The sequence below is a fragment of the Triturus cristatus genome, chromosome 9, assembly GCF_964204655.1.
Source record: "Triturus cristatus chromosome 9, aTriCri1.1, whole genome shotgun sequence".
In the NCBI taxonomy this organism is placed as follows: Eukaryota; Metazoa; Chordata; class Amphibia; order Caudata; family Salamandridae; genus Triturus; species Triturus cristatus.
In genome coordinates, this window is record NC_140592.1 from 483,154,761 (window position 1) to 483,181,687 (window position 26,927).

At 44.7% G+C, this 26,927-nt stretch overlaps 1 protein-coding gene across 1 annotated transcript in view; it reads right to left on the minus strand.

The window, feature by feature from the left end:
* LOC146798173 (actin-related protein 2-like) overlaps nt 1–3,755 on the minus strand; it is a 147,494-nt gene extending 143,739 nt beyond the window's left edge. Inside the window, exon 1 of the mRNA XM_085625436.1 lies at nt 3,457–3,755. Coding sequence (XP_085481562.1) covers nt 3,457–3,504 — 48 coding nt within the window. The 5' untranslated portion in view covers nt 3,505–3,755. The remainder of the gene's footprint in view (nt 1–3,456) is intronic.
* Nucleotides 3,756–26,927: the final 23,172 nt, after the last annotated feature.

Consider the following 26,927-nt stretch of genomic DNA (forward strand, 5'->3'; position numbering starts at 1 on the left):
CGCCTACAGGCTTTGTCGAGCTACATCCCCAAAGTTCACACATGGCTGCCCTACCACTTTGCCTTTTCCTTCTCTCAGCAGCTCATGACTAAGCTAGAAATGGATCTTTGCAGAACATGTATTGCCCTTGCCATCATTTCGATCTTCACCCTGGTGTAAACACCGCTTTTCAGCTGCCTGTCTATGTCTATTCCCTAAGTAGCAAGCATATCTACTCTTTGTCTATTAAATATGAACTGCTTTCTCAAGAATGTAAACCCTTCACGGCATAGAGCTATTTCCCCACCCTCAGCCCAGGACACCCCTTACTCTCATTCAATAAATTCAATGTAATCTAATAATGAAGCATTATATATCTTGTTTCAACAGACCTATATTTTTTAACACTGTAAAAAAAGTGGTGCTTTTATTCCTTAGTGCTAATTAGATAGACCCCAGAAGGATAAATGGCTGTTTCAAGCTCCTCACGCATGCATATGAGACCCTCCACAACATCGGACCTACATACCTAAACAACCGCCTCTCCTTACACGCACCCAAGAGACACCTCCTGTCAGCTGGCCTCTCTCTGGCCACCATCCCACACATCTACAAGACCAGAGCGGGAGATAACTTCTTCTCCTACCTCGCAGCCAAGGCCTGGAACGACCTCTCCCTCCACCAAGTCCCTACACTGCACCGGTTCAGGAAGGACCTCAAGACCTGGCTCTTCGGATGACCCCAGCACTCAACGGAGCGGAGCTGCCCCCCCCCCCCGTGTTTTGAGACCCTTGTGGGTGAGTAGCGACGCTTTACCAACCCTTATTGATTGAGTGATTATTCTCCTGGCGATACATGTTAAACACAATTCTCAGGAGCAGAAGTATTATCCACTCATTTGTTGCCCTGCAGTTCGAATCCATCACTTGGCGAGACATCTCTGCAACAGACGCATAGCTCTGCTGAGCTACCCGAGTGGAACTGCAACCTGTGACCCAAAGCTTCACACAGGCCTCTGCAGTCATCACACTGGGCTACCTTAACAAATGTGCAGTGGCAAAAGCTCTCCCTTGGAGAGCTTCGCAAGCTTTTAGTGCTCCTCGTCAACCACTGACTCACAGCTCCCCACTTCCTCTGCTGCGTCCAAGGCATAAAAAAAGACGTTTCATGTTGGCCACAATGTCATCGCATTCTAAAAATGCAACTTCTTGACAGGCTACAGTTCCGTGTTAAAGAAATGCTAAGAAAATAGCAATCTGATTACAGGCACATATGATTAAATTCGCACAGAAGATCATTCTATCTTTCATAATCAGTGCTGCGATGAAACACCGTGATTTAGACCGAACTTTAGGAGGGCCCACTCAACCCTTTATGCTTCTGAATTGAATTAAAAATGGGAGGGGGAAAAAAGGATTATCAATGGGGTGGGAAGTAGGGACTACAAACGCCTCGTGTTAAAGTGACAATGGAAGATTTAGCTTGTGTGCTCTGCTATTTTCCCTGGATTTCGTTTCAAGTCGGCCCAAAAGTTGGTTATTCCCCGTAAAGCAGTTTCACTCAAGTTAAATCACAGAAATATTTAGGGAACCGGGGGTGAACTGGGTAATAGGAGAAAAATACATTCAGGGCAAAATGACTGCAACACTTGAAGCGACTGCAGCGTGTCACTCAGGTAAACGGAGTGGAATCTGGAGTAGTTCTGACCACGGGCAGAAAAGCACTCAGGGCACATTCCTACCTCTCTGACCAAAGACACCATTTCCGGGTTACAGGGAGACGGTGAAACCTTCGCTTCCACGTTTCGTAGGGGAGAAAGGGGCATTTCTGCTGATCTAGTATTTTACAAGGGTTGCGTTGTGTTTGGGAGTACATAACCCCGAATTATAAACAGCTCGGCACTATTTTGCAACTTGTGTATAGACTCCAACTCCACTCTTGCCGGCACCTACACGCTCTCAGATGGAATGCTCCCGAATTCACCGGCTCGGGGGGTTACCTTTCGTTCTCTCACTCAGAGGGGCCCGCCTCACTGAGGGAAATCTTCCCCTCGAAGGTGAGAGGACAGTCTCTCCCTCCTCTAACAACAAATCCTCTCTGGAGTAAGATGCTCTGCGCTCACTTGGCGGGGAGGTAGATCTCTCTCTCTCCCGGGGAGACCATCTCTCCCAAAGGTGTGTTTTTTGCACTCATGGGGTAGTTCGCCATCCACATAGGCACCTACACTGTCTGCAGGGTGACACTTACCTGCCCGTCTGGAAAGGGGGTCCGTCGGTGCGCTCCCTCCTAGCAACACCATTGTGAAAAGTGGAGATAAGTACACATTTGTCGATTTCACACACTCTGCCTCTCACATTATTGCGCACACACCCTCTAAACCGCGGCACTAGCAATAAAGGAAATGTCCGAACGCTCCTGCTGAAAACGATCGATAGATTAAACATGTAGGGGCAGGGGCCGAATTTCCGATTATACACGTCGCAACCAGCTTCCTCAAAACCAACTCTTTTTTTCAAACGACTTGACGTTTCCTTTTTAGGAAGAAACGTGCACGTATATCGTTTTGTAAGTTAAGTTATCAAAGTTACACACACACTCATTTTAGTGTTAAATGCACACAGTCCCACACAATTTTAGAACCGCGAGCAGTCTGCGCGTTACAGGTTGGAATCACAGCAGAACATATAGTCACCCCTTCAACCCCACAGTTGAAACACTCACTTCACAACCGGAACGGTATTTTGCACTTAAACAGGTGGTAAAAATTGTCGGCTCAGTGAGCAGTCTGCAAAGTCACAGGTTCGAATCCTTGTACGGTTGATTCTCCCTTTCGACAGCACAGTCAAGAGGCGGATGTAAGGTGACAATACATCCGACAGCAGCCTGTAAATCCCAGGTTAATATCCCAGCAGATTCCCCCTTTCAACGTCCACGGTGGGGTAAATACGAACAACTATTAAGATGAGTGGGAACATAGCTACACCTTACATTTACGAAGCTAAAAAAGCTTACACGTGGCAGAAAGTACTGTAAAGATACACTATTGTTTCTAAATAAAGCGCACATAACCCAGCCGCAATGCATGATCTTGGCATACTCATTTTATGCTCAGCCGTCGTTCTATAAGAAGATACAGGGAGGTTAAAGCAGGAGGCGAGAGGAAGAAAGGTGCGAAAGAGAAGACGAGAAAGGAGGAACGAAAACGGATGAAATGAGATGAAAACATTTATTTCCGGTAGTTGTGTACTGTAATGCTTTTTAAAAAGTACCTGCTATTTACTGTGAAGAGAACAGGTTCAAAAGATTTGAGAAATGTAGAAGGGAGGAAACCGGGGGTGGCAGTCAGATTATAAATGCACAAACAGGCACCAGCCTCTGCACTTCCTGCTTCTGGAGAGCTTCTGCTTTTTTCAAGTAAAGTTGCAAAGCTTCACCAGGCTAGGCATTGTGACCCGACAGCCCTCTCCGGACACTTACCCCAGTGCCATTGTCGCAGACAATCACTTTCCTTCCCTGGCTGTCCATGCTTTGCCTGCCCCCTTGATCACCGCTGGCGCTTCTTCTATGCTAGATGCCTCGCCCTGGTCCTGGCAGAGCTGCTTCCTCCCTGCCACAGGAGGAAATGAGGAGGGCGGGGCCGAATCAGGCAGCTCGAGACCGAGGCTGGACGTAACATCCTGGGCTGGGCTCGGATGGTAGGGAGCAGGAAACAGAGCTAGAAAACACGGTGCGCGCGGAGCAGCAACCAGAGAAATATTGTGAAGTCCGCATCCGTTTTCAGCAAAATAGACTCCAAGGCTTTAACAGATGGGAGGGCGAAAAAGTAAACAAGAGGGAGTGGAAGATCGGCGTAGCTAGCAACCTAGACTAATACATAGCTGCCAAAGTTTCAGATTGCTGTGTGTGACATTTTCATAATTTCAGTGTAATTATGAGTGACATTTCAAGGACTATGAGTGACACTTTCTCATGAGCAAATTCAAGCACTGATGACGAGGTAATCATTCAGATAGCAGAAATTACACCCATTTGAGTATAGCTGCTAATGTTTCAGATTGCTTATGTGTGACATTTTCATACATTCAGTGGATTTATGATAGTCATTTAATGACTAAATGTGTGGCACTTTCATGCCTCCAAAATCATGCAATGAAGTCCATGGAAATAGACAAATATCAGAAATCACACTCATTTGAGCGACAAGAAATTCAAACTCTGCAGCAGGTGCTTTTAAAGCTGTTATTTAATTTCTAAAAAAATCAGCACCCTCCACCACAACCTCAGCTTCAGGTGCGGCTGAACCACATGTAACAAAGGGATCTCTGTGACAAAAGCTGCAACCCACTGAGCTATCCACATATAATACAGTTCAATACAATATAATATGCTGGTAGACTTTCTTTGCAGTAGGCAAATAAACCCTCTGGGCTACTTAATGGTGAGAGTGAAAACTGAAACTGCCACTAGATAAAACTCTGACCTCTCTCCAGCGGGAACATTAATCACCTGACTTACATCTGACATAGCAAGTCTCACTGCACTGGGAAAATAAAGGCTGCTGCTTCATTGTGCCATTGTCAAGCAAGGATATTAAACACTTTGCACTAATAAATCATAAAAGCTGCGAGTTTAGACAAAACTTCCACCTTAGATAGCCCTGCATTTACAGCACAGACAAACAACGTTAGTGTGCTCATTTCCAAGGCGCTATGCCGTGCTGGAGCCCCTTCCCCATTCTCGTTACAAACACACCAAATGTCATCAGTAGCAGATTAATAAATTAATATCGGACTTACCTGAATTTCTTTACAGCTGTCAGAATGATCCACCGAGAGAAGCTACTGGCGTGGCACCACGGAGATCGCTTGCCTGTCTCTTCTTCAGAGAGCGAGCCATGCTGACCTGCCTCAGTCTGTGCCACCTGCACTCACTACGAGACTCATGCTGGCGTGCTGAGTCTGGGGCACAAGTTGGGCTCTGCCTGGGCAGGGCACAGCAACAGAACATGTCGAGGTCAGGAAGATGTGAGCAGGTGGTCAATCCTCGAACACCGGCCTCCTCCTATAACTCTGGGCTATGCAGCAGGAGATTTCCTGGGTGCCTTGGGGCCCGGCTGGCAGGCAGGAAATTCAACATCCTGCCACGGAATGCACGCCGACAGGACACGCTCCTCTGCAACAATGTGTCCATGTGGGACACCAGACGCGACCCGGGGAACAGTAGCAGAAAGCAGGTTTGGCGGCGCTAGTTTAAAGAGCGTCTTGGTATAATAAAGAAAGCCTTCTATGCCACAAAAACCTTACCAGGTATTTGATGCATTTTATTAGGAAGAAAGGTTTCCCTGCAGTGAGCAGTTAGACGCGAGCTTGCAGCGTCTCCTCAATAGTATTGTCCGGGCACTGACCCTCCCGCAAGGAGAAAGTACTGGAAGTGTGTGAATCCTCAATCCGCCGCCCTTGCTTGTCCCTGATAACATTTCTAGAATGAAAGCAATACGCTGCACTGACTTTCCACTACCTGGAAGTGCTGCGCTTTTTCAAATCGCACGACCGCATTATAGCAGGCACAATTAATCTTACCAGAGGCGCAGTAATAAGGATCGGTGTCTGTCACTATTTTTGAACAGTAGCCGCCCGCTCACTAGTTGCGCCGTGATGTCATTAATTATGTTGCAGCGCGTAAATTTCTGTTACACTGTAGCAGCTTATAGCTGCAGACTCGCCCCAAGCCTGCCTGAAGCAGAGTGCATGGCATGCTGACACTCCAGACGAAACCAGCTTTAGTTTCAATCAGTAAGGTGCATCATGAATACTTTGCGCTTCTGACGAGGCGCTATTATGCGTGACTTCGTATTTCAGTGCGGTGATGCGGGCCACAACAATAAAAAAATGCGTTAGTCTAACGCCTGATGCGTGGTACTTGGCAGGGCTGATAATACTTCATGGCAAAGCCAATATGTCTTGCTTGCATTTTGATTCCTGCCTAAAACATAAAAAAAGCTTTTCTGTAGTGGAAAAAAACAATTAAATAAACCGTTTTTTTTCTGTATACAATGCATCTTTGAGCTAAATAATTTAGGGCCTGATGTACAAAGCTTTTTTATGGTTATAAAAGCACAAGGATTCGGTGTTTGCGTGCCCCTTTTTTTAGGTTTCAACTGCACAGGGCTTGCGATGTGCTTGTGAAATCTATTGAATTTGATATATCTTAAAAGGGGCTTGTATCCCGGCTTCACTTCTTATTTGCCGTGGGCTTGTCACTTTAGTTTTCATTTGTTTCTATTGATTGATCATTGTATTTCCTTTACCAATGCTTTTTTTGTTGGTGTTCGTCTCTTATCAGTTTCTCAAAGCCTGATTACTCATTCTCATTCGCCTCTCATCGGCTTTGATGGGTCGAACTACTTTCGCCGGTGCATCGGAAGAATTCTTTTCGCGGCAGCATGCCTGCCTACATTTCTCCTATATTTTAATTTTTACTTAATTTTCCCAAACTGCACGCTAAACTTCCCTAGCTCCAACGCCCGGGACTCCATTCCTCTTTTTTTTACAATGCATTCACCAATACTTGGCGAAAACAATTGAATACTGCTTGTTCTTGCATGTATTTAAAGTCATTTTAGGGGCTAGTAAACGTCTACAGACTCCTAAAATGGCGCTGCGAATGGATACTGATTCACAATTTGGAAGGGGCATGCTACTGGCACCCCTTCCAAACTGCAAATCGATGTTTAATGTATCAATATTTTGTGACCAAAATCTGGTCAGAAAACATTGTTTTTATTTTACCAACTCCTGAGGTGGAGTGGTAATACATTCACTACATTTTAAGTGCAGACCCATTTCCTTTAAGGAAATGGGCTTCATTAAAAAAGTTTACTTAATTTAAATGCAATGACAGAAGTTGTGATCTGCTGACCTAAGCATGCCACAATTCCAGTGATGACCACCGAGGGAGAGAGTTGCAATTTGTGACCTGCTTCATCAATACTAATGCGGTAGTATGGATTGCGACCCACTCCAATTCTGAATTTAACAAACGACCTATTAGTACATAGGTCGGTTTGTAAAATTCTTTACTGGTGGAAAAAATTGTGACTGATCAGGTGTCTCCAACCAGTTGCTCGCAAGCTACCAGTAGCTCACAGAAACCTTCAATGTACCTCCCAGCCTTGATTTAATTTTTAACTAGGAACTGCCATAAATAAGTGTTGCGATTTCCTACTAGCGTTAAGGAAAGGTAATGTTCTTTTTACATTATTATCAAGCTACGGATAGCAGGACCAAACTCAGATTTCTGACCTAGGTGTGTCACAGAGACGCCAAACTGAAGCACTGATGTATTTAACGCTTAAATAAAAATCGTTATCACATCAATATTGGAGCATTGGAACAAAATGAGGTTTCTGTATGCTTTTAAACGAATGATTAAGTTAACTCTTCATTTTAATTTGCTCCCTTTTCAAAGTGTTGCAATAACAAACAGCAGGCATCTTGCTCCCAGTGACAGGTAGACACAGTGCAATATTTATAACTGTAAAATACAGTCATTTTCATTTAAATGGGAGAAACTTTAAAGTAAAAAAAAAATATTTCTATGAAACATTGTCTTAATATTTTTCTCTACTTTTAACTAAGCCAGTCAAGTCCTAATGTTTTATGAAGGATGTTTCTTCACTTTAAATTCCTCACATTTAAACAAATGACTGTATTTTCCTGTCATAAATATGTCACTATATCTACAGGCCACTGGGAGTAAAATGCCTGCTGTTTGTAAAAACACTTTGAAATGGGAGAAAATTATAACTTTGACTTTCATGTAATGCATATAAGCATAAAGTTAAGTCTTCAGCTGAATTTTCTCCTATTTTCAAGTGTCTCATTTCAGCACAGGGGGCATCTTGCTCCCAGTGGCTGGTAGACATGCAGTCATATTTATAATTGAAAAATACAGCCATTTAAAAAAAAAAATGGGAGAAATGTAAAGTGCAGAAGAATGTACCGTCAAGTGCAGAAAAATGTTCCCTATTATGAACATTTTTGCAGAACATTTTTCTGCACTTTAAATTTCTCCCATTTAAAAACAAATGGTCGTATGTTTGTGTTGTACATGTAACAGTGCCACATATGGCAAAAGGTATGTCCTGTGCCACAAGTACACACGACACAGGCTCTCAGTCCCCCACACGCATATATCCCATTCATTCACACACAAGTTCATACATCCCCACAGAACATGCACTACTTGAAGGACATGGCAGCCTTATCATAGGCTGGGTTCACACTGGAGTGGCATGGTGAGCAAAAAAACGATGGATTTAGGCCCAGATCTCTGCACTGGGGTGAATGTATGACATTGTTCTGCATTCTGTCCATCAACTGTTGTTTTTGCATTTGTCACCCCGAGTGGGACGGGTATGCTCAGACGTGAGTCCCGTGCTCTCCATGCCACTGGAATCAAGCTATCCTGGCTGAAGAGGGGTGAAACCCCGAAACCGGTCCTAGGATGCTTGTTTCCAGTCCAGGGAGGACCTGGCTTGGCATTTCGGGCTGGACTGTTCTCATGAGGCACAGGGTCAAGACTGATTTGCATATGGCTGGGTTCAAACTGGAATGGCATGGTGAGCAAAAAAACGATGGATTTAGGCCCAGATCTCTGTACTAGGGTGAATGTATGACATTGTTCTGCATTCTGTCCATAAACTGTTGTTTTTGTATTTGTCACCCCGAGTGGGACGGGTATGCTCAGACGTGAGTCCTGTGCTCTCCATGCCACTGGAATCAAGCTATCCTGGCTGAAGAGGGGTGAAAGCCCGAAACCGGTCCTAGGATGCTTGTTTCCAGTCCAGGGAGAACCTGGCTTGGCAGTTCGGGCTGGACTATTCCCATGAGGCACAGGGTCAAGACTGATTTGCATATGGCTGGGTTCAAACTGTAATGGCATGGTGAGCAAAAAAACGATGGATTTAGGCCCAGATCTCTGTACTGGGGTGAATGTATGACATTGTTCTGCATTCTGTCTATCAACTGTTGTTTTAGCCTTATCATAGTACCCCATGTCACAGTATTTTGTCCAAACCATAGTAGTGGACTCCATATATATAAGGTTTAAAGTCAATGAAGCTGGGCAAGGTGGTGTCTGGTAACAATATGTAAGTTATCTGGCCTTCAGTAGCTCACAATGATTTTCACTCATCAGAAGTAGCTCTCATTACAGAAAAGGTTCGAGACCCCTGGACTGGATATTTCCAAGCAGTATTTTTTACATCAGACCTTAAATGTGTACTTGAGATGTTATGTTAAATGGTCTTGTTAAGCGCACAAACGTTGTGGCGCTAGCTGAGAAACTGCAAAAAAAAAGTTCCTGGTACGTTTTTAGCATGTCATCAATAACCAGGTTTTTAATGATTTCCTGGATGCCAGCAGATCTGGCTTAGATTTGATATGAAAGGGAAGATTGTTCCAGGCTTTTGCTGGTCCCAGCAAAAAGCCTCCACCGCCCCATTAAGTGGGCTTAAACCTAGGTACTGATACCAATTTAGCAGAGGTGGAACGCAGTGATCTGGGAGGTGAGTACCAAGAAAAGCTGTTCTACAAAAATTCATGACCATGATCATGCAAGGCCTTGTAAACAGTACAGAGAACCTTAAAGAGCATCCTCTACCTCACGGAAAGCCAATGAAGCTTTCTAATTGACCTGGGGCCAAGTGATATTTAGGGATTTTAAAAAGTGTATGAGCCACAGCATTCTGCAAAGTCTATAGTTTATTTAAAACATGCTGACGGGCATTTAGATACAGTCCATTCGCACAGTCAATCCTCCATAACACCAGCAAGGTGACCACTGGTGTAAAATGTAAAATAATCCTTCATGAATTCCAATGTGGGCACTTCATATTAGGTGGAATGATACGCCAAACAGCCAGTAGAATGAACTGGGTGAAAATTACTTCTCTGGGGAGAGCCCACTCTAGGTATATTTTAAGGAATTGGTTACAAAAGGTTAGGAAGACACCAGTAGTACCGCCCCCCCCCCACCCAAGAACTCCGCTATTTGTAGTTGAGCCATCACCATGCTCGGTACTGCCCGGACAGGCCGAGTGAGGGGTAGGACAGACGCCGACCCACTTCCAGTGGTACTGTGAGTAAACTGTGACTTCGATTTTTCCCTGTGTGTCTGGATCTTGGCTATACGCCTGTACTTGACTCTGGTTGGCCCGCCCACGATACGGGGGCGAGCTACGCGGACCCATATTGGATTCCGACACCGCTGTGGTTGCATCCCCCGGAGACCTTCCGATCGGCGGAGGCACAGCCTACCAACCCCCGCTCCTGTGAGGGGGGTCTCTGTGGGATTAGAGTCTACAGTGCTGGTTCCCACTTTGATTCTTGCGGTGAGCTCCTCCCCTTTTACACCGCTGTCATACAGCTTCATTGGAGTTGAATTGACCCTTTGGGAGTTATCACCAAGCGACAGACCTAGCACTAAGTTCGCTAGTGATAGGAACACAAACGGGTCACTCCCCAAATTCGGGTACTCACTCCTTGGACTTGGTGTACGCCGCACTGTGTATCTGTGTGCCCCGAACAGAGAGACAGACGGCTGTGCCCAATCTGATACAAAGGGGATTCACCTTTTGTTGGTTCTGCCCGCTCTCAGTCAATTTGATGTTTACTGTGTACCATTGTTCCTGAGAAACATGTGCTCCAGCCTCCTCTAACCACCTTTTCCCGTACATCAGGGCACTACACCTTAGTGTCTACACCGGCCGGTACTGTTGCGATCCATCGCTGACCCTAATAGGGTGAGAATCCTTGTATTTTTTATATTTATTTTCTTTCATTTTTATTATTTGCATCCACTCAGCTGCTAGCTTTTATCCCTAGAATAATCCTTATTTTCAAGCTCTCACGTTCTTTAATATATAGAACTTCTGTGCAAAGCATGCCACCTCTCACTGATGTTACGCATGTGTGTGATGCGCCAAAAACACTGATTGGTGCACCAGCTTCATGAATACGACTTTGTGCTTATTAACATGACACATTTAATGTTTGTTACAAATGTTTGTTATTCTATTTTCTTTGCAGGTTGTTTTCTGAACTATAGGTACCACCACTTTTTAGGGTGCTGTAACGGTGGTCATTTCTCACTAATTATTGTTAATGACCACTACCAAAAAGTGTAGGTAGTCCCTTATTGGTCCTGAAGAATTGCCATCAATTTGATACAAGGGCAAGAAACATGTCGACCGTTATCACTAGCGTAGAACCTCACACCATAGAGTGAATATACGCGCATTGTTTATTTTAATTAGGGAAGTGGCCAATTTCATTAAAATTATCTTGAATGGACCATTTCTCCCTATTTTAATTTTACATTTCCCTACACATCACCATCACCTACACTGTTCTAGGGCCCCACCACGCACTGCACCCAACGGCTTAAGGAATAAAGATCTCCGCCAAGTAGGCCCCATCACGGGCGCCTGATCGGGTATTGCAGCGCCGACCCGAGTAGGAGCACACCCGATGATGAAGCATGACACCTAGCTGGCTGGGTGTGTGAGGGCCTTTTTCCTAAAAGGAGAAAATTCTCCTGAGTTCCTACTCCATTTGGAGGACTTGACCTTATTCAACAACCTGTTTTTATATTAGGAACTGCAAACCAGTATTGTTTAGATGCAAAAGGTTAGTAGCCAGATTAAAAACACTTTTTTTCAAGGTTTAGTTAAACCAAGGTACTGGGCCTATGGGATTGTGCATGGCCTATACAATAAAAGTATTAATAGTCGTATTTTTCACATTATAAATTTTCAACTAGAAATAGAGAAAAGCACAGTATGGGCTAAGGAGCTCACACTTGATTTTTGGAGTGAGTAACTCATCCAGTCAAGTTTTTATTTGTCACATATTAGTTGTTTGAATGGAGATGTGTACAATAAACTGAACTATGGACCCCACAATGTAAATAAACTAAAACTGGTTTAGATATTCACACATGGAGTTAGAAAAGATAAGAGCTCTGGGCTTGGGGCAAATTCTTGGAGATGTTCAAGGCAACACAGAGGGAGCTGAGTCAGTACTGTAGACCCTCTGGTAAAGAGGGGATCTTGGCAGAACATAGCCAAAGCAAGAGATGACCTGCAGGACATTACACATAGTAGGCAACGCAGATCAGGAGTAATAGAAACACTGTTGGCAAGGAAGTAGCTACCATTGGTGCAGTGCGTGTAGTGGCACCAGGACCCAAAACCTTGAGTGATCCATTGAACCCTGATAATTGCTATATTTTAATTAGCACCAACAGCAGTCAAAGGAGCCATTGTCCTTGCTTACACCAGTACCCATGGCGGCCTTGCGATGTTACTGAATACAGGCAATATACAACTTGAAATAAAGTAACAAATGCAATGGATGCACATCACAGGCAGACTGCACTCTAAAGTCACTATACAATCTAAGGTGAAGAGGACTCTTCAGTCTATCTATAGGCTGAAGTACAGGAGAAGTCCCGGTAGCCATTGCAATATTTCAAATTCATTGATCCCTGAAGCTAATTTATAAATTTAAGTATATTGAGTACTTGCGTTCAAGCAGAAATGTGGGTACAAAATACACCAAACCAAATGTACAACCAAAGTCCAGCTAGACCAAAAAATCATATAGAAATCTGAGTCAGATCAATTCCAAGGCTCTGGCTTGAGCCTTGGAGTCAAAGTGTTGGCTGCGCTATTGAAAGGCAGTAGTTCCATGCCCACATTTCCTTTCTGCCTGTACTCTGTCTGGGGTGGATCTTCGTCTCCCAGACTCCTTTCTTGTGAAGGCAAGGCCCAGAGCCGACCTGCTCATAAGTGTGAGGCAGGTCCCGCAGCATGGGTCAAGCATGGCGGTTACCTGCTCACTTTTCCTTTCTGCCTGAACTCTGTCTTTCTGCCTGAACTCTGCAACTTCGTCTTCCAGACTCCTGTGTGGTGAAGGCGAGGCCTAGAGGTACCACGCTTATAAGCACAAGGCAAGTCCTGCTGTGCTGGGCCACACACATACAAAGACCGGGACAAGAGCGTGCCTGCCTGCACCCGTCCGCAGATGGACGAGGCTGGGCTGGGCCCACTCTCTTTAAGTGTTTGGCTACAAGGCTCCCCTCATCCCAGTCCTCCATGAGGTTTATCTGTCCCGGAAGTAGGGTAAGAGTCAGAATATGAATCTGGGTTTGTGAGAGAGTGCACATTGTCATCTTGTGTTATTATATGCATGTTTTACGAGTGAGACCATACAAACACACTTTGTCTAAAAGGTGGTTATGTTGCCTCATGAGTGACATGGCTGAGTCCTGCAAAGCTGGCAATTGCCAGTCGTTCTTGAATTTGTTTTAAGTATTATGTGTCCCAACTACTGGTGTGTTGTACAATATACTGTTCTATGCAACATTGAGGTACAACTTATGTGTGTATATGTGTTTTACACAACTCTGCAAATGCGCCTCCTGACGCACTGCTGCTCGGGGGATGAAGTTCACTTGTGTCTTGAGGTCCTTAGGACACAAGAGGACCTCATCACCCCACCAGCAGTGCGCCAAGAGGCGCGTTTGCAATGTGGTGTAAAAAGGGGTGTGGCCCCGTACCACCTCTCTGCAATCCAGCTCTCTGACGCTTACTGGGGATACCTGGTGGGCTAGTTGTTCCCCAGGGAGACTCAGTATTCAAGGGGACTTAATTCCCCAACTTACAACGCACCAGGGGGCGTGTTTGCAGAGTGTTGCAGGGAGGGGGCAGGGCCTCTGGTGAGATGCTGTTTTTTTAATGTAATATTGTTTCAGTAGGGAGTCTGTGTGACCCCATTATTTTACTATTTTTGGGGCCCTTGGGACCCCATCCCCCAGGGAACGATCCCTTTTTTATAAAAAAAAACGGGAAGGGGGCTGCGCAGCCCCCCTCCCGAGGCTAATTTCGGCCACGGGGACCCCATCCCCCTGGGCATAGCCTCCTTTTCAAAATTTAACTATTGGGAATAGGGGCCGCATGGGCCCCCCCCCTCCCAGGCCACTTCTGGCCTCAGGGACCCCACACCCTGGGGCCGGCCCTTTGCATTGGGGACCGCAGGGGGAGCCCCAATGCCCCCACAGTCCCACCGGCTCTCTGCCGGTGGGCACCCTGGGACATTGCAGGAGCTGGCCCTGGGGGGGGGGGGGTGGCGGTCCCCAGGGCCATCAAGGGTTCCAGGAGAGGGGCAGAGCGGTCCCCCTCCCTTACTGTTTAGAGCCCCGGGTAGGTGGTGGTCCCTGGGGTTCGGTGGGTCTGCAACGGAGCCCCGCATTTAATTAAAGAGTGCCCCGGGGAGGTGGTGGTCCCTGGGACAGTGTGGGGGGTGGCAGGAGCCCCCCCACACTTCATTTTTTTATTTTAAACCCCAGGGAGGTGGTGTCACCCGGGCTTGGGCGGGCCCGCGAGGCCCCCACACATTAATAAGAATTGCTCCGGGGAGGTGGCGGTACTCGGGGCAGGAGCCCCTCCACGCATTTTAAATATAAGGGGGGCTGCAGAGGCCCCCGCGGGCCCAAGCTACATAAATAAGCATTGCTCCCGGGACCTAGCTCACCCGGGGTCTTTAAAAAACGAAGCCTGCGCTTAGTTTATTTTTCATTTTCAACCGGGTTCACGCACCTGGAACGACTATGACCAAAAATGAAAAAAAAATGCTTTTATTGGGCATGTGGTACCCCCTGAGCAGGCCTAGGAGGTCAGGGTATTTTTACCCTGCCCCCTTTTCTTCTTTTTAATGTTTTACTCACCTTTTTCTTTCTCCCTCGGTACTGAGTCACAAGATGGCTGCCAACTCTTTCTGGTTTGAAGTGTTGGCAGCCAATCAGAGGCAAGCTCGTGCTCGGGATGGCTCAGCCATTCATATCTCACAATTCTCGAATATTGATATCTGTAAATCTTTAAATATCTCAAAAACTACAGAACGGAATTACACCATTTAAAAAAGCGTTCTTGCTGGACCAAGAGCGATCGCTCTGTCAAATTCGGTGAAAATCCGTTGAACAGTTCATACTGTAGCCGTGTCTAAAGATTCCTATATAAATTAACATAGAGAAAACATGTTTTGGGACCCCCCTTTTTTCTCAGCCCCCCCTTGACAAATCACCCCAAAACTTTCAAGACAGAAACTGACCTGAGTGAACAGTTAGTTTTGAAAATTTCGTGAACTTTCGTCGAACGGCGGCAAAGTCATTGGCACATCAAAAAACGCTTTTCCTATGGAAACTAGGTTCTAACTACAACTACCTACTGGGGACTTCTTACATCACATGTGCCCCCTAGCACATTGTAAGTTGGGGAATTAAGTCCCCTTGAATCCTGAGGGTCCCTGGGGGCCAACTAACCCACCAGGTACCTCCAAGAAGGGGCACAGAGCTGCGTTGCAGAGAGGTTTTCCGAGGCCACGACCCTTTTAACACCTCTCTGCAACAAACCTCATGGGCGCTTACTGGAGGTACCTGGTGGGCTAGTTGGACCCAAGGGACCCTCAGGATTCAAGGGGACTTAATCCGCCAACTTACAACGCGCCAGAGGGCCCGTTTGCACAGTGGTGCAGGGAGGGAGCGGGGCCTGATGTGACAAGTGTGCAAACGTGCCCTGTGGCACGTTTTAAGTTGGGGGATTAAGTCCACGGGGTGCATTTGCACAGTGGTGCAGGGAGGGGGTGGGGCCTCCGGCGATTTGCCGGTTCCTTTAAAAAAACATTTTTGGGGGGAGGGGGTTGCGTGGCCCCCCTTCCCTTGGCCACTTTTGGACCCCATCCCCAGGGCCTGGCCTCTCCGCTGGGGACTGTCGGGGAGCCCCAATTCCCCCACGGTCCCGCTGGCTCCCCGCCTCCTGCGAGAGCCGGCATTGCTTTTCCACTAGGGGAGCTGCTGACATGCAGCTCCCCTTGTGGAATAGCAATCTGCTTTGGATTTTGGAAGCAAGAGCAGGAAACCTGCTCTTGCTTCTAAAATCCTAACCAGTGTTTGCTATGACAGGGCAGGAGCCGCACGGCTCCCCCCTGCCATAGCAAACAGCAGTGTCCCGAGGTGGGCACCCCGGAACACTGCAGGAGCCGGCCCTGGGGGGTGGCGGTCCCCAGGGCCATGGACGTCCCCAGGAGGGGGCCGCGCGGCCCCCCTCCCAACCATTGCAAAGCCCCGGGAGGTGGTGGTTCCTGGGGCGTGTGGGGGGGCTTGAACCCCCCACACAGGTTCATTTTATAAAAAACAGAGCCCCGAGGAGGTGGCGGTACCCGGGGCTGCGGGGGGGGGGGGGGGGCTGCGTGCCCCCACGGTTATTTGTAAAAGCCCCGGGGAGGTGTCGGTCCCTGGGTCAGTGTGGGGGGATTGGGTCCCCCCCACGCATTTTTTAACAGCCCCGGGGAGGTGGCGGTCCCTGGGGCTGCGGGGCCCCCAAGGGCCCCCGCTAATTAGTTCATAGTGCCCCCGGGACCTGGCCCACCCGGGGGCTTTTTCTTAAACTAAACGCTGGAGCCAACGCTTTGTTTTTTTAAAATAATTTCGGCAAGATTTGCGACCCCCATCGCGATTTCCGCCGAAATTATAAAAAATATTGCAATCATAGTCATGGACAACATCTTTGTAAAATATCTCATTAAGTCTGTCTTTACATAAATATAGGCATAAAGGAATTCTTTCCTCCATAAAATTCATCAAAGTAAGAAAGACCTTACACAGACTTTAAAACCATGAACTGTTGGATCAAAATTCTCTAAGAAAGATATTTGATCACTGTTTTTGTGGTGAGTCAGTTCAAAGGGGGGTGGTGATCAATGAGGCAAAGATAACATATATACAAAAAGATTTAAAAAATTGTATATGTAGATACATATATATATATATATATATATATATATATATATATATATATATTTTTTTTTGTCTGCCCTTGAAACGGAATAAATAAGAAATTTGAAATACCATCGAGAGTGTGCGCCACGTTCTTGTGTCCTTGACGAGGAAACATTTGGAGAAATATATATATATATATATATACATATATTATCTACTGGCGGTCGCCAGTAGATAGTTATAGTTAGGATCGTGTTTCCATAGGAAATCTCAAAATTCTATTTTGAATAACTTTGGCGCCGGTTGACGAATCCTCGCGAAATTTTCCAAACTAATGGGGCGCTCCATTCAGCTCCTACCCTGAAAGTCTCGGGGTGATTCGTCAAGCGGGGGCCGAGAAAAAGGGGGGGTCCCAAAACGCGTTTTCCCCATGTATTTTTCCATAGGACCTTTAGACACAGCTACAGCCCGAACGGCTGAACAGAATTACTTGAAATTTTTCAGAGAGGTAGCCATAAGGTCAAGGAAGTGCCTTTCGCAGACCTGGTGTAAATCTGTTCAGTATTTCCTGAGAAAATAGCATTTAAAAGCACATCAATATCTATACGCGCGCAGGGTGCGCGCACAGTGCAAGCCCTGTGCGCGCACCCTGCCGTGCGCGAGCTTAATTCTGATTGGTTGTTAGATGTCAGTAAACATTCGAATCGGTCAAAATCAGGAAGTGTCGGCCGCCATTTTGTCTGTCGCACTGAAAAGGAAAGGTGGAGAGCATGAATAGGGGGCAGGGTAGGGAGTTCTTGACCCCCTAGCCATTGTAAGGGGGTCACAGTAGGAGCACGAAGGGAAAAAAAAGATTTTCCTTTTTTTTAAAAACATCGCGAGGTGCGCGCACTCTGCGCGCACCCGAAAAAAAACATTTTAAAAAATAGAAATAAAAATCAAGTTTAAGTGTTTAGATATTAGGTGGCTCTAAAAAGAGCCCTTGTGTTTATTGAGTGTTTTTCGGTACCTACAAGTAAGTACCGATGCAGAGTCTAAAGTTCAAGAGGAAGACTCTGTTCCCTTCATCATTGAAATGTACACCGTCTCCTCTATAAATGTCTTGCATGTTGTAACGCAAGTTGCTGTGGTATATAGAACCCATACCATAGTCTCTGAGGAAAGCAGAAACAGACTTATTGACGTGCTTTCTTGCTTTGTCAATTTGCGGACAAAATTGGTTGGACCAGTTTCACTTTTGCCTTTGGCATATATTAGAATATACAAAGGCAGTTTGTGGAAAAAGTGACATCAATTGCAGAAAGGTGTCCTTAATAAGCATTTCCAGACCTACCCCAGTTAAAGTGCCTAGGTCATTACCACCACAGTGCACAATAATAAGGTTAGGCTGTGGGAGATGTAGAAAGGTTTTCACCAAAGGCATTAATTGGTGCCACTTTAACCCTCTCTGACCAATCCATTTAATGTCTACATTTGGCAAAGCAAGGTCTTTGAAAATACCTCTTTTTTCTGCATACTTTTCACTCCAGAAGACATAGCTATGACCTACAATCCACACTATGAACATCTTCCAAGGAGAACAGGATGCACTCAGGAGGTGTCTTTCAGTAGAATGGCAATATGAAAAGAAAGACAGTTGAAAATGGAGGCATACATACTTTTTTAAATAAAAAGAACTCATTGGCTGATTCAAACCATTTTACAGTTAAAACTAGGCTGTATGTTTACATTTTTAAAAGCATGTTTTGGATTGGTACAGAAAAATGTGTTCCCACTGAAAATTACTTTGGATTTGCTGTTAGGTTTGAAACGTCAAGCACTCTTGCTCTTTGGATTTGAAACATTGTGTGCTGAACTTCTGACCTCTCTGCTCACACCTGTGTTCCATGAGCAGTTGCTATGGTTGCAGGCAGAAGTCATGTTGGGGGAAGGGATGATTTGGAAAGGGGTTGAAAGTTGCAACCAATAGAAATGTGTGATTCCATTTGAAAAAATGTGGGAAGGACTGTGATTTTACATTAACATGTATATGTGGGAAAAAAGAGAGGGGAAAATTGCCATTTACTGGTTCTGGAGAGAGGAGAGGGGTGTACAGCTCTGAGATTCTGGCTCTGATAATCTGCTGTTTGAGTGCCACATTTCTTTCTCAACTAATTAATTTTAAAGGTGAGTTATGAGTTTGAGAGGGGAAGTATGTGGTGTATTTTGATATAAATAATAGAATTGTCATTCTTGTTTTAAAGTTGTGTTTTACATTTTGTGATTTAGGAGAAATTTAACTGTCTTGAACTAGTAAGATATTATGGAGTATGTCTTCACTGTAAATTAAGGTGTACTGGTATCACTGAGGAATACTGTTTTGTGCCTAGAATCACATCATGAGTCTGTGTGCACACAGGATTTGTTGTCAGAGATTTAATTTGTGTTGCTCTTGTTCTGTTAGCCTTGCACTCGCAGAAAAGCGGCAGTTTGTTTGCTTAAAGTGTGATGGCATTCAGCAGAAATTAGTTACTCACAAAAAAGAGGCAAATGCAAACACATTTGAAAATAGCATGGTACATTTTCCTACTACTTTAAAAGTGGTGTTTTACATTTTATGTTAAGGAAGATATTTAAGTGCCTTGAACATGTTAGATATTATGGAGTATGTCTTCACTATAAGTTAAGGTGTACTGGTATCACCCAGGAATACTGTTTTCTGCCTAGAATCACACCATGACACAGTGTGCACACAGGAATTGTTATCAGAGATTTAATTTGTGTTGGTCTTGCTCTATTACCCTTGCACTTGCAGGAAAGGGGCAGCTTGTTTTTTGTAATACATGGTCATGGTGTCAAGGAGGTGTTAGGACATGTGCTCTTTTCTGCTTGTCTAAAATATAAGAAAAAAGTGTCAGGCTGTCACAGTAATTTTCACTTACTTCACCACAGTACTAAATGTGCTTTCAAATTACCAAAGAAAATATCGGTTTGTGCCTAGAATCACACCATGAGTCTGTGTGCACACAGGAATTGTTGTCAGAGATTTAATTTGTGTTGCTGTTGTTTTGTAAAACTTGCACTTTTAAGAAAGGGCAGTTTCTTTTTTTCAAGTGTGTTGCTTAGCACTCAGTAGAAATCACTATCTGAAAAGTGTGTGGCAAATGAAAATACATGTGAAAATAGCATGGTACTTTTTCCTACCAATTTAAAAGTTGTGTTTTACATTTCATGTTAAGGAAGATATTTAAGTGCCTTGAACTTGAAAGATATTATGGAGTATGTCTTCACCATAAGTAAAGGTGTACTGGTATGACTCAGGAATACTGTTTTCTGTCTAGAATCACACCATGAGACAACATGCACGCAGGAATTGTAGTCAGAGATTTAATTTGTGTTTCTGTTGTTCTGTAAAACTTGCACTTTCAGGAAAGGGCCTGGTATCACCCAGGAATACTGTTTTGTGCCTAGAATCACACCATGAGACAGTGTGCACACAGGAATTGTTGTCAGAGATTTAATTTGAGTTGCTGTTGTTCTGTAAAACTTGCACTCGTAGGAAAAGGGCCTGGTATCACCCAGGAATACTGTTTTGTGCCTAGAATCACACCATGAGACAGTGTGCACACAGGAATTGTTGTCAGAGATTTTATTTGTGTTGCTGTTGTTCTGTAAAACTTGCACTTTCAGGAAAGGGCCAGCTTGTTTTGTTCAAATGTGTTGGTTAGTACTCAGCAGAAATCACTATCAGAAAAATGAGAGGCAAATGGTAACACATTTCAAATCAATAGGGTAGATTGTCCTTCCACTCCTGCAATGGGTGAGGTAGTTCCTACATGTACAAAACTCCAATTAACCTTTACCAAACATGTACTCTTACACACATATCTGCAGTCTTCATGCACTTGTAAAAGTCTCCATGCAGATCTCTCTTGCAACTGACAATACACAGTTTTCAGAAACACACTGTTTGCACACATGCAGCAGCTTCTCCTACACTCCCATGCATAATACTAAGCTCTGTGTTGTGTTTCAGATAGCAGTGTGTAACGCAAACACATTCAACGTCACCAAGGCTCATTTCCTTTGCTCTACTCTAATCACTCACCCTGTAACACATGCTGATGGTCTCAAGTAGCTATTAGGACATGTGCTCTTTTCTGCTTGTCTAAAATATAAGAAAAATGTGTCAGGCTGTCACAGTAATTATCATTTGCTCCTCAACAGAAGTAAATGTGCTTTCAAATTGCCAATCAAATATCGTTTTCTGCCTAGAATCACACCATGAGTCTGTGTGCACACAGGAATTGTTGTCAGAGATTTAATTCATGTTTCTCTTGTTTTGTAAGATTTGGACTCGTAGGAAAGGATCAGCTCATGTGATAGGATTTGAAAAGTTGAAAAAAAAAATTGTAATGAATTAAAATTACATAAAGGTATTTTTTTTTAGTTTTTTGCAGGTATTGCTGGGCAACAGTGAAAAAATATAAAGATGCCTATAAAGTCAAGAAAGAGAAAAGAAAAGAAAAAACAACTATATTTGAAGACGACTGGTAAAAAAAAAAAATAGGAGGCGAAGCGTGTGTTGGAAAACAGAAAAAGTCTTCTGGTAAGCAAACTAAAGAATTTTTAAAAAATATCTTCCAAAAAAAAAAATAATCGAAAGATAAATTCAAACAGTGTTTCAAGTACAAAACAACAACAGAGTCGACAGCAAAAACAAAATGCTAATGTAGACTCAGAAGTAAGAAAGAGTGACTTAACACGGAAAATAGATTTTAAAAACATTCGTCGAAAAATGTTTCAGAGAAGAGTGATGTTAAATTTGCTAAAGGATGTGAAAAAATATAAGAAAAAAACCAAATTTTATAAGAAAAAGAAATTAATTGAAAGTATTGTTACCAAGGCATTAGAAATAAAAAAAATAACTATTCATTTTAATTTTGAAGAGGATGCGTAGATTAGATAAATTAGTCAATGCAATGAAGTCACAAAGCAAAAGGAAAAGAGAAGTCAAAAAAAATAACTTTTGTAAAGTGTTCTTAGGAGAATGGAAGCATAGTTCAAGTACTGAACCATTTTTTAATGAAGAGAGTTATCTTCAAAGTAATAGTTTGTTGCATGCAGTTGACACCAATGGAAGAGCATATGAAGTTAATGATGGTTGTGTAATGGAAAAGGAGAAAATGGTTCCAAGAAATGAGGAAGAAGTGATGGCTGATGAGGTTATGGGGAGACGTCCTAAAGCCCCAGTGTACACTTGGAATTGTAGTAGTATTTGTACTGTGCGTCAGGAATCTATTGATAAATTACGTGACTTTCTAAGAGAATATAGTAAAAAGAGTGTTAAACAGAAAATTAAGGTGCTTCAAAGACTAGATCCATGCAGAGTGAGAGAGAATACTGGTTTGCAAGGACATTCTCTGGCTTGTCTATCTAGGAAAGTGTGTCAAAGTGTTTTTCACCATTTTAGGATGCTCGCTGTTCATCATACTGAAATGAGAAAGTTTGTGAGAACATTGTATTTTACTAAAAGTCCAGCACTAAAGTTGAATGAGTTGAATAATGCTCTGTTCCGTGGATCTGTATCAGATGTAGTGAAGGTTACTGATGAGATTCAGTTTTGTTACTTTGGTCCAGAACAAGAAAGTGCAGAAAATGACACAGTTATTGATGAAAATGTGGAAGAGAGTGTAGAACTTACTGTTAGTAAAGATTTTGAAGATGAAATGACAAAATTTGCTATCATCTCTAATGAAAGACCAAATATTACTTGTATTTGTTGCCGGAGAAGCCATTACAAAATTCAAACAAGGAATGTTGATCTGTATAAAAAAAAGTGAAAATGAAGATAATTATAAGTGGAAAGATTTTGCAACATATATATTTCTGGAAAATTGTTTTGATTTGGGTGAAGATCAGCGTATTTGTAAATACTGTTATAACAAGTTAGAAGAAAATAGAATGCCAGCAAGAGCTGTACATAATAAATTAGAATTGGTTGAAATTCCTCCAGAACTTTCGGATTTAAATACGTATGAGTCTATACTTATTCAATGTGTCCATCCATTTCAGACCATAGTGCGTATGGAGCCAAAAACAGGTAAATTACCTCCTTCGGATTTACAAAGAGGTTTAAAAGGAAGAGTTGTCTATTTGCCATTGGATTTGAAAAAAAATATGGAAACAATTGATGCAGATACTTTGGAAACTGAACCATTAGTTATTCTGGTTAATGGTGTACCTACAAAGAATAAGAAAATTTGGCAGGAGCTGGTGGATGTACGAAAAGTACAAAGAGCAAATTTGTATTTAAAAAAAAAATAATAAATGGTATGAAGCCATTTATATGGATGAAGATGAAGAAGAAATAGTAGAAGATACAGGAATACCAACTGGGCAAATTGAAAAAGTGGATAAGTCAAAAGAAGAAGAAATTTATGAACATTTCAGCATACATCCTCTTCATTCTAAAGAAGTTATGGGAAACGCTATTGATCTGTTTCAGATGAAGAAAGCAAAAGGAACTCCTGTGAGTGTATGGGAGGAGAGCTTGGAAGCTCGTTGTTTTCCCCAGCTGTTTCCTACAGGAGAAGGTGGACGATATGATGAACGTCCAGTACAAATTCCTGCTTCAGAGTATCGGACTACAAGATTATATGCAGAAGATCCCAGATTTCGTCAAAGTATTCCTTATTTGTTCCATCTTTTATTTGAAAGTGACTTGTCTGCACTATCTTATGCAGTAAATCACATTTTAAAAACTGGAGTACATCTACATAATGTGTCAGCAAAGGACTTTCTCAACAAAGTGCAACAGCGAGATGATCATTTGGAATCTCAATTGATCAATTTGATGGCTTGTCAGCGTGGAACTAATGAATATTGGTACCGACGCCATGGAGAATTGAAGTGTATGTTACGGAATTTAGGAACTCCTACATGGTTCCTTACCCTGAGCTGTGCTGAGTACGCTTGGGATGATTTACTGGATTTTCTGCGAGAGGCAAATTCAAACATTGAAAACATCCAATACAAGACAGCAGGAGAATTGTGCTCATTAGATCCGGTTAATGTTTGCAGATATTTCAATCATAGATTTGAGGCTATGATGTCCTTCATCTGCAATAAAAAAAATCCACCTCTTGGAGAAGTTGTGGATTTCTTTTGGAGAAAAGAGTACCAAGCAAGAGGTGCTCCACATATTCATATGCTGTTGTGGATCAAGGATGCCCCAAAATTTGGAACAGATGCCGATGAAGCAGTTTATCTTTCATTGAAGGATATGCAACATGTGCTATACCTAAAAACACAGAAGAGAAAAACTTAAAAGAGAAAGTTTTACGTTTCCAAAGTCATCGGTGTGGAAAATACTGTCGACGAAAGTACAAGAGTAAAGATAAATTCTACACAAAATGTCGATTTGGATTTCCACGACCTGTTCTTTCAAAAGGAAGAGTAAACAGTTTTATGTCAGCTGTGCGACATACTATTACAAGAAAATCGCCTAAGAATACCTACAACAGTTCTTTGCGGTGGAGCGGGCTCACCGAGTGCCTGGAGGACGGCCTAAGGTGGGAGCCCCCCCGAGACCGATTGTAGCCCGGATCTTTAATTTTCGGGATCGAGACGCTATCCTGCAAGCATCGAGGGTGACAGGCCCGGTCCCTTTTCAGAACGCCTCTGTGAGTTTTTACCCTGACTTCACCCAGATGGTGCAGAAACAGAGGCAGAGTTTCCTGGGGGTTAAGCGGCGGCTCAGAGATATGGACCTGAAGTATGCCATGCTTTTCCCCGCCAGGTTAAGTGTGGTGTATGAGGACCGGACTTTCTTCTTCGAATCACCGGACATGGCAGGGGACTGGTTGGATGCGCTCCCTCGGCGGCAGCCCGGCCGGGACAGCATGGACGGAGCGGAAGGCGACCGTGATGGACAGAAGTGATACCTCCGGTGTTGGCACGTATTGACTCAGCCCCGGACAGTGACTCGCACCTTCCTGCAGTAATGGGAGGGCGGCGGGGGGAAGATAGGAGCTCTTTCCTCCCTTGGGGTACTTTTTGTAGATTTGTTTTTGATAGGGCGACAGGCACACTGCAAGTTGGGGGGGGCTTTGTAAGCTGAAGCAGGGGTGCAGGGAGGGGGGGGATTTGGGATGTTGGGGTCGTTGTTGAGGGGTGTTTTTTTATTTTTCTTGCAAGGCGTAGCAATGGTTGTCAGCATTGTCCGATCGTGGTTCTCCGGGGGGGGTGGAGGTCTCTTTGTGTTCGGGGATGGGGGATAGGGGCTTAAGCATAATCAGCTGGAATGTTAATGGCTTAGGGGATCGAATTAAACGGGGGATAGTCCTGCAATTCTTGAAACGGACCTCGCCAGATGTGGTCCTCCTGCAGGAGACCCATCTTATAGGGAATACGTGTTATGCACTCAACAGAAAGGGCTATAAATTCATTGCTCACTCGGGGTTCTCCTCGGGCTCCAGGGGTGCGGGCATACTTGTTAGAGCTTCCCTGCCATTCGAGGTTGATTTCACCATTGCTGATGACAGGGGGCGCTTTGTGGCTGTGGCGGGGAGGTGGGAGGGCAGAACGTTGGTATTGGTTTCTGTTTATGTCCCTCCTGCCCTGCAGGCCTCCACGTTTGCTGATCTGGGCAAGGCCTTGTTGGAACTCCCCGAAGGGATGCTGGTGGTGGGAGGAGACTTCAATGCGGTTGGTTCTGGAATGCTTGATAGGTGTCCGCCCAGGGACACCGGGGGTGCTCAGAAGTGGCTTCCCGATTTTATAGACACTTTTGGTCTGGTAGACTGTTGGAGGCTACGGCACCCCACTCAGAGACAATATACCTTCCATTCCGGGGCCCACGGGAGTCTCTCTCGGATTGATTACTTGCTCACTCTGGCTGCGCACGCCCCTTTGGTATCTGAGGCTAGGCACCTGGCACGGGGCATTTCTGATCATTCACCGGTGTGGGCCCGCTTGAATTTTGGCTGGGTGGTGGGGGGCAGGGTGGCTCCCATTAACCCCTGGTATTTTCGTGACCCCAAGCTGCGCAGTGCGTTGCTGAAGTCGGTTGACCGCTATTTTCAGGAGAATCAGGGTTCAGTTGAATCTGCGGTGTCCTTGTGGGAAGCTTTTAAGACTGTACTGAGGGGGGAGGCCTTTTCCCTGGTAGTGGCCGCTAAGCGGCGGAGAGATGCCGAGAGATGACGCAAGTAGAGGACGAGATAGCGGCTCTGGAAGTGGCCTTGGAAGAGGATGTTGCACCGGCCACACTGCATAATTTGAGCTTGAAGCAGCTGGAATATAGGGATCTGGTGACGAACGCTGCTAAGATCCTTCATAGGGAGCAGCAGGGTTGATTGTATGATGTCGGCGATAAGGCCGGGAAATTGCTGGCGTGGCTGGACAAAAAAGAGCGTGTCAATCGAGTGGTGCCGGAGTTGTCTACGGATGGGGGAGAGGTTGTTACTGACCCTGACGGTATAGTTCAGTGTTTCTCGGACCATTTTCGTACGGTATACACCTCGGTCTCGGATAGGCCGACTGAGGATTCGTGTGACCTGTTGCGGGATATCGCTCTGCCCTGCCTTTCTGCCATTGATAGGGATGACCTCGATGGAGATATAACTGTCGACGAAGTGGCGGGTGCTATCCGCGCGTTGCGCTCCGGTAAGGCTTCGGGCCCAAATGGTTTGCCGGTTGAGCTGTATAAGCTTCATCCGGATAAGTTGGCTCCTCACCTGCGCGCCATGTTCGTGGAGGCGCGGGTGAATGGGTTTCTTCCGCTCGATCAACGGCTGGCGACGATTGTGGTAATACATAAAGACGGTAGGCCCCGTGACAAGTGTGGCTCCTATCGGCCGATATCACTTCTCAATGCCGAGCCGAAAATCCTTGCTAAGCTCCTTGCTAACCGCCTGGTCCGGGTGCTTGGCAACTTGATCCACCCGGATCAGTCGGGCTTTATCCCGCACCGTAACACTGCACTGAATCTTAGACGCCTTCATAGTGTGATTGCCAGGACGGGCACGATGCGGGAGCCGGCTGTTGTGGCGTCCCTCGATGCCACGATGGCCTTTGACACGGTGGAGTGGGCGTACCTGTGGGCTGTGCTAGCCATGTTCGGCTTT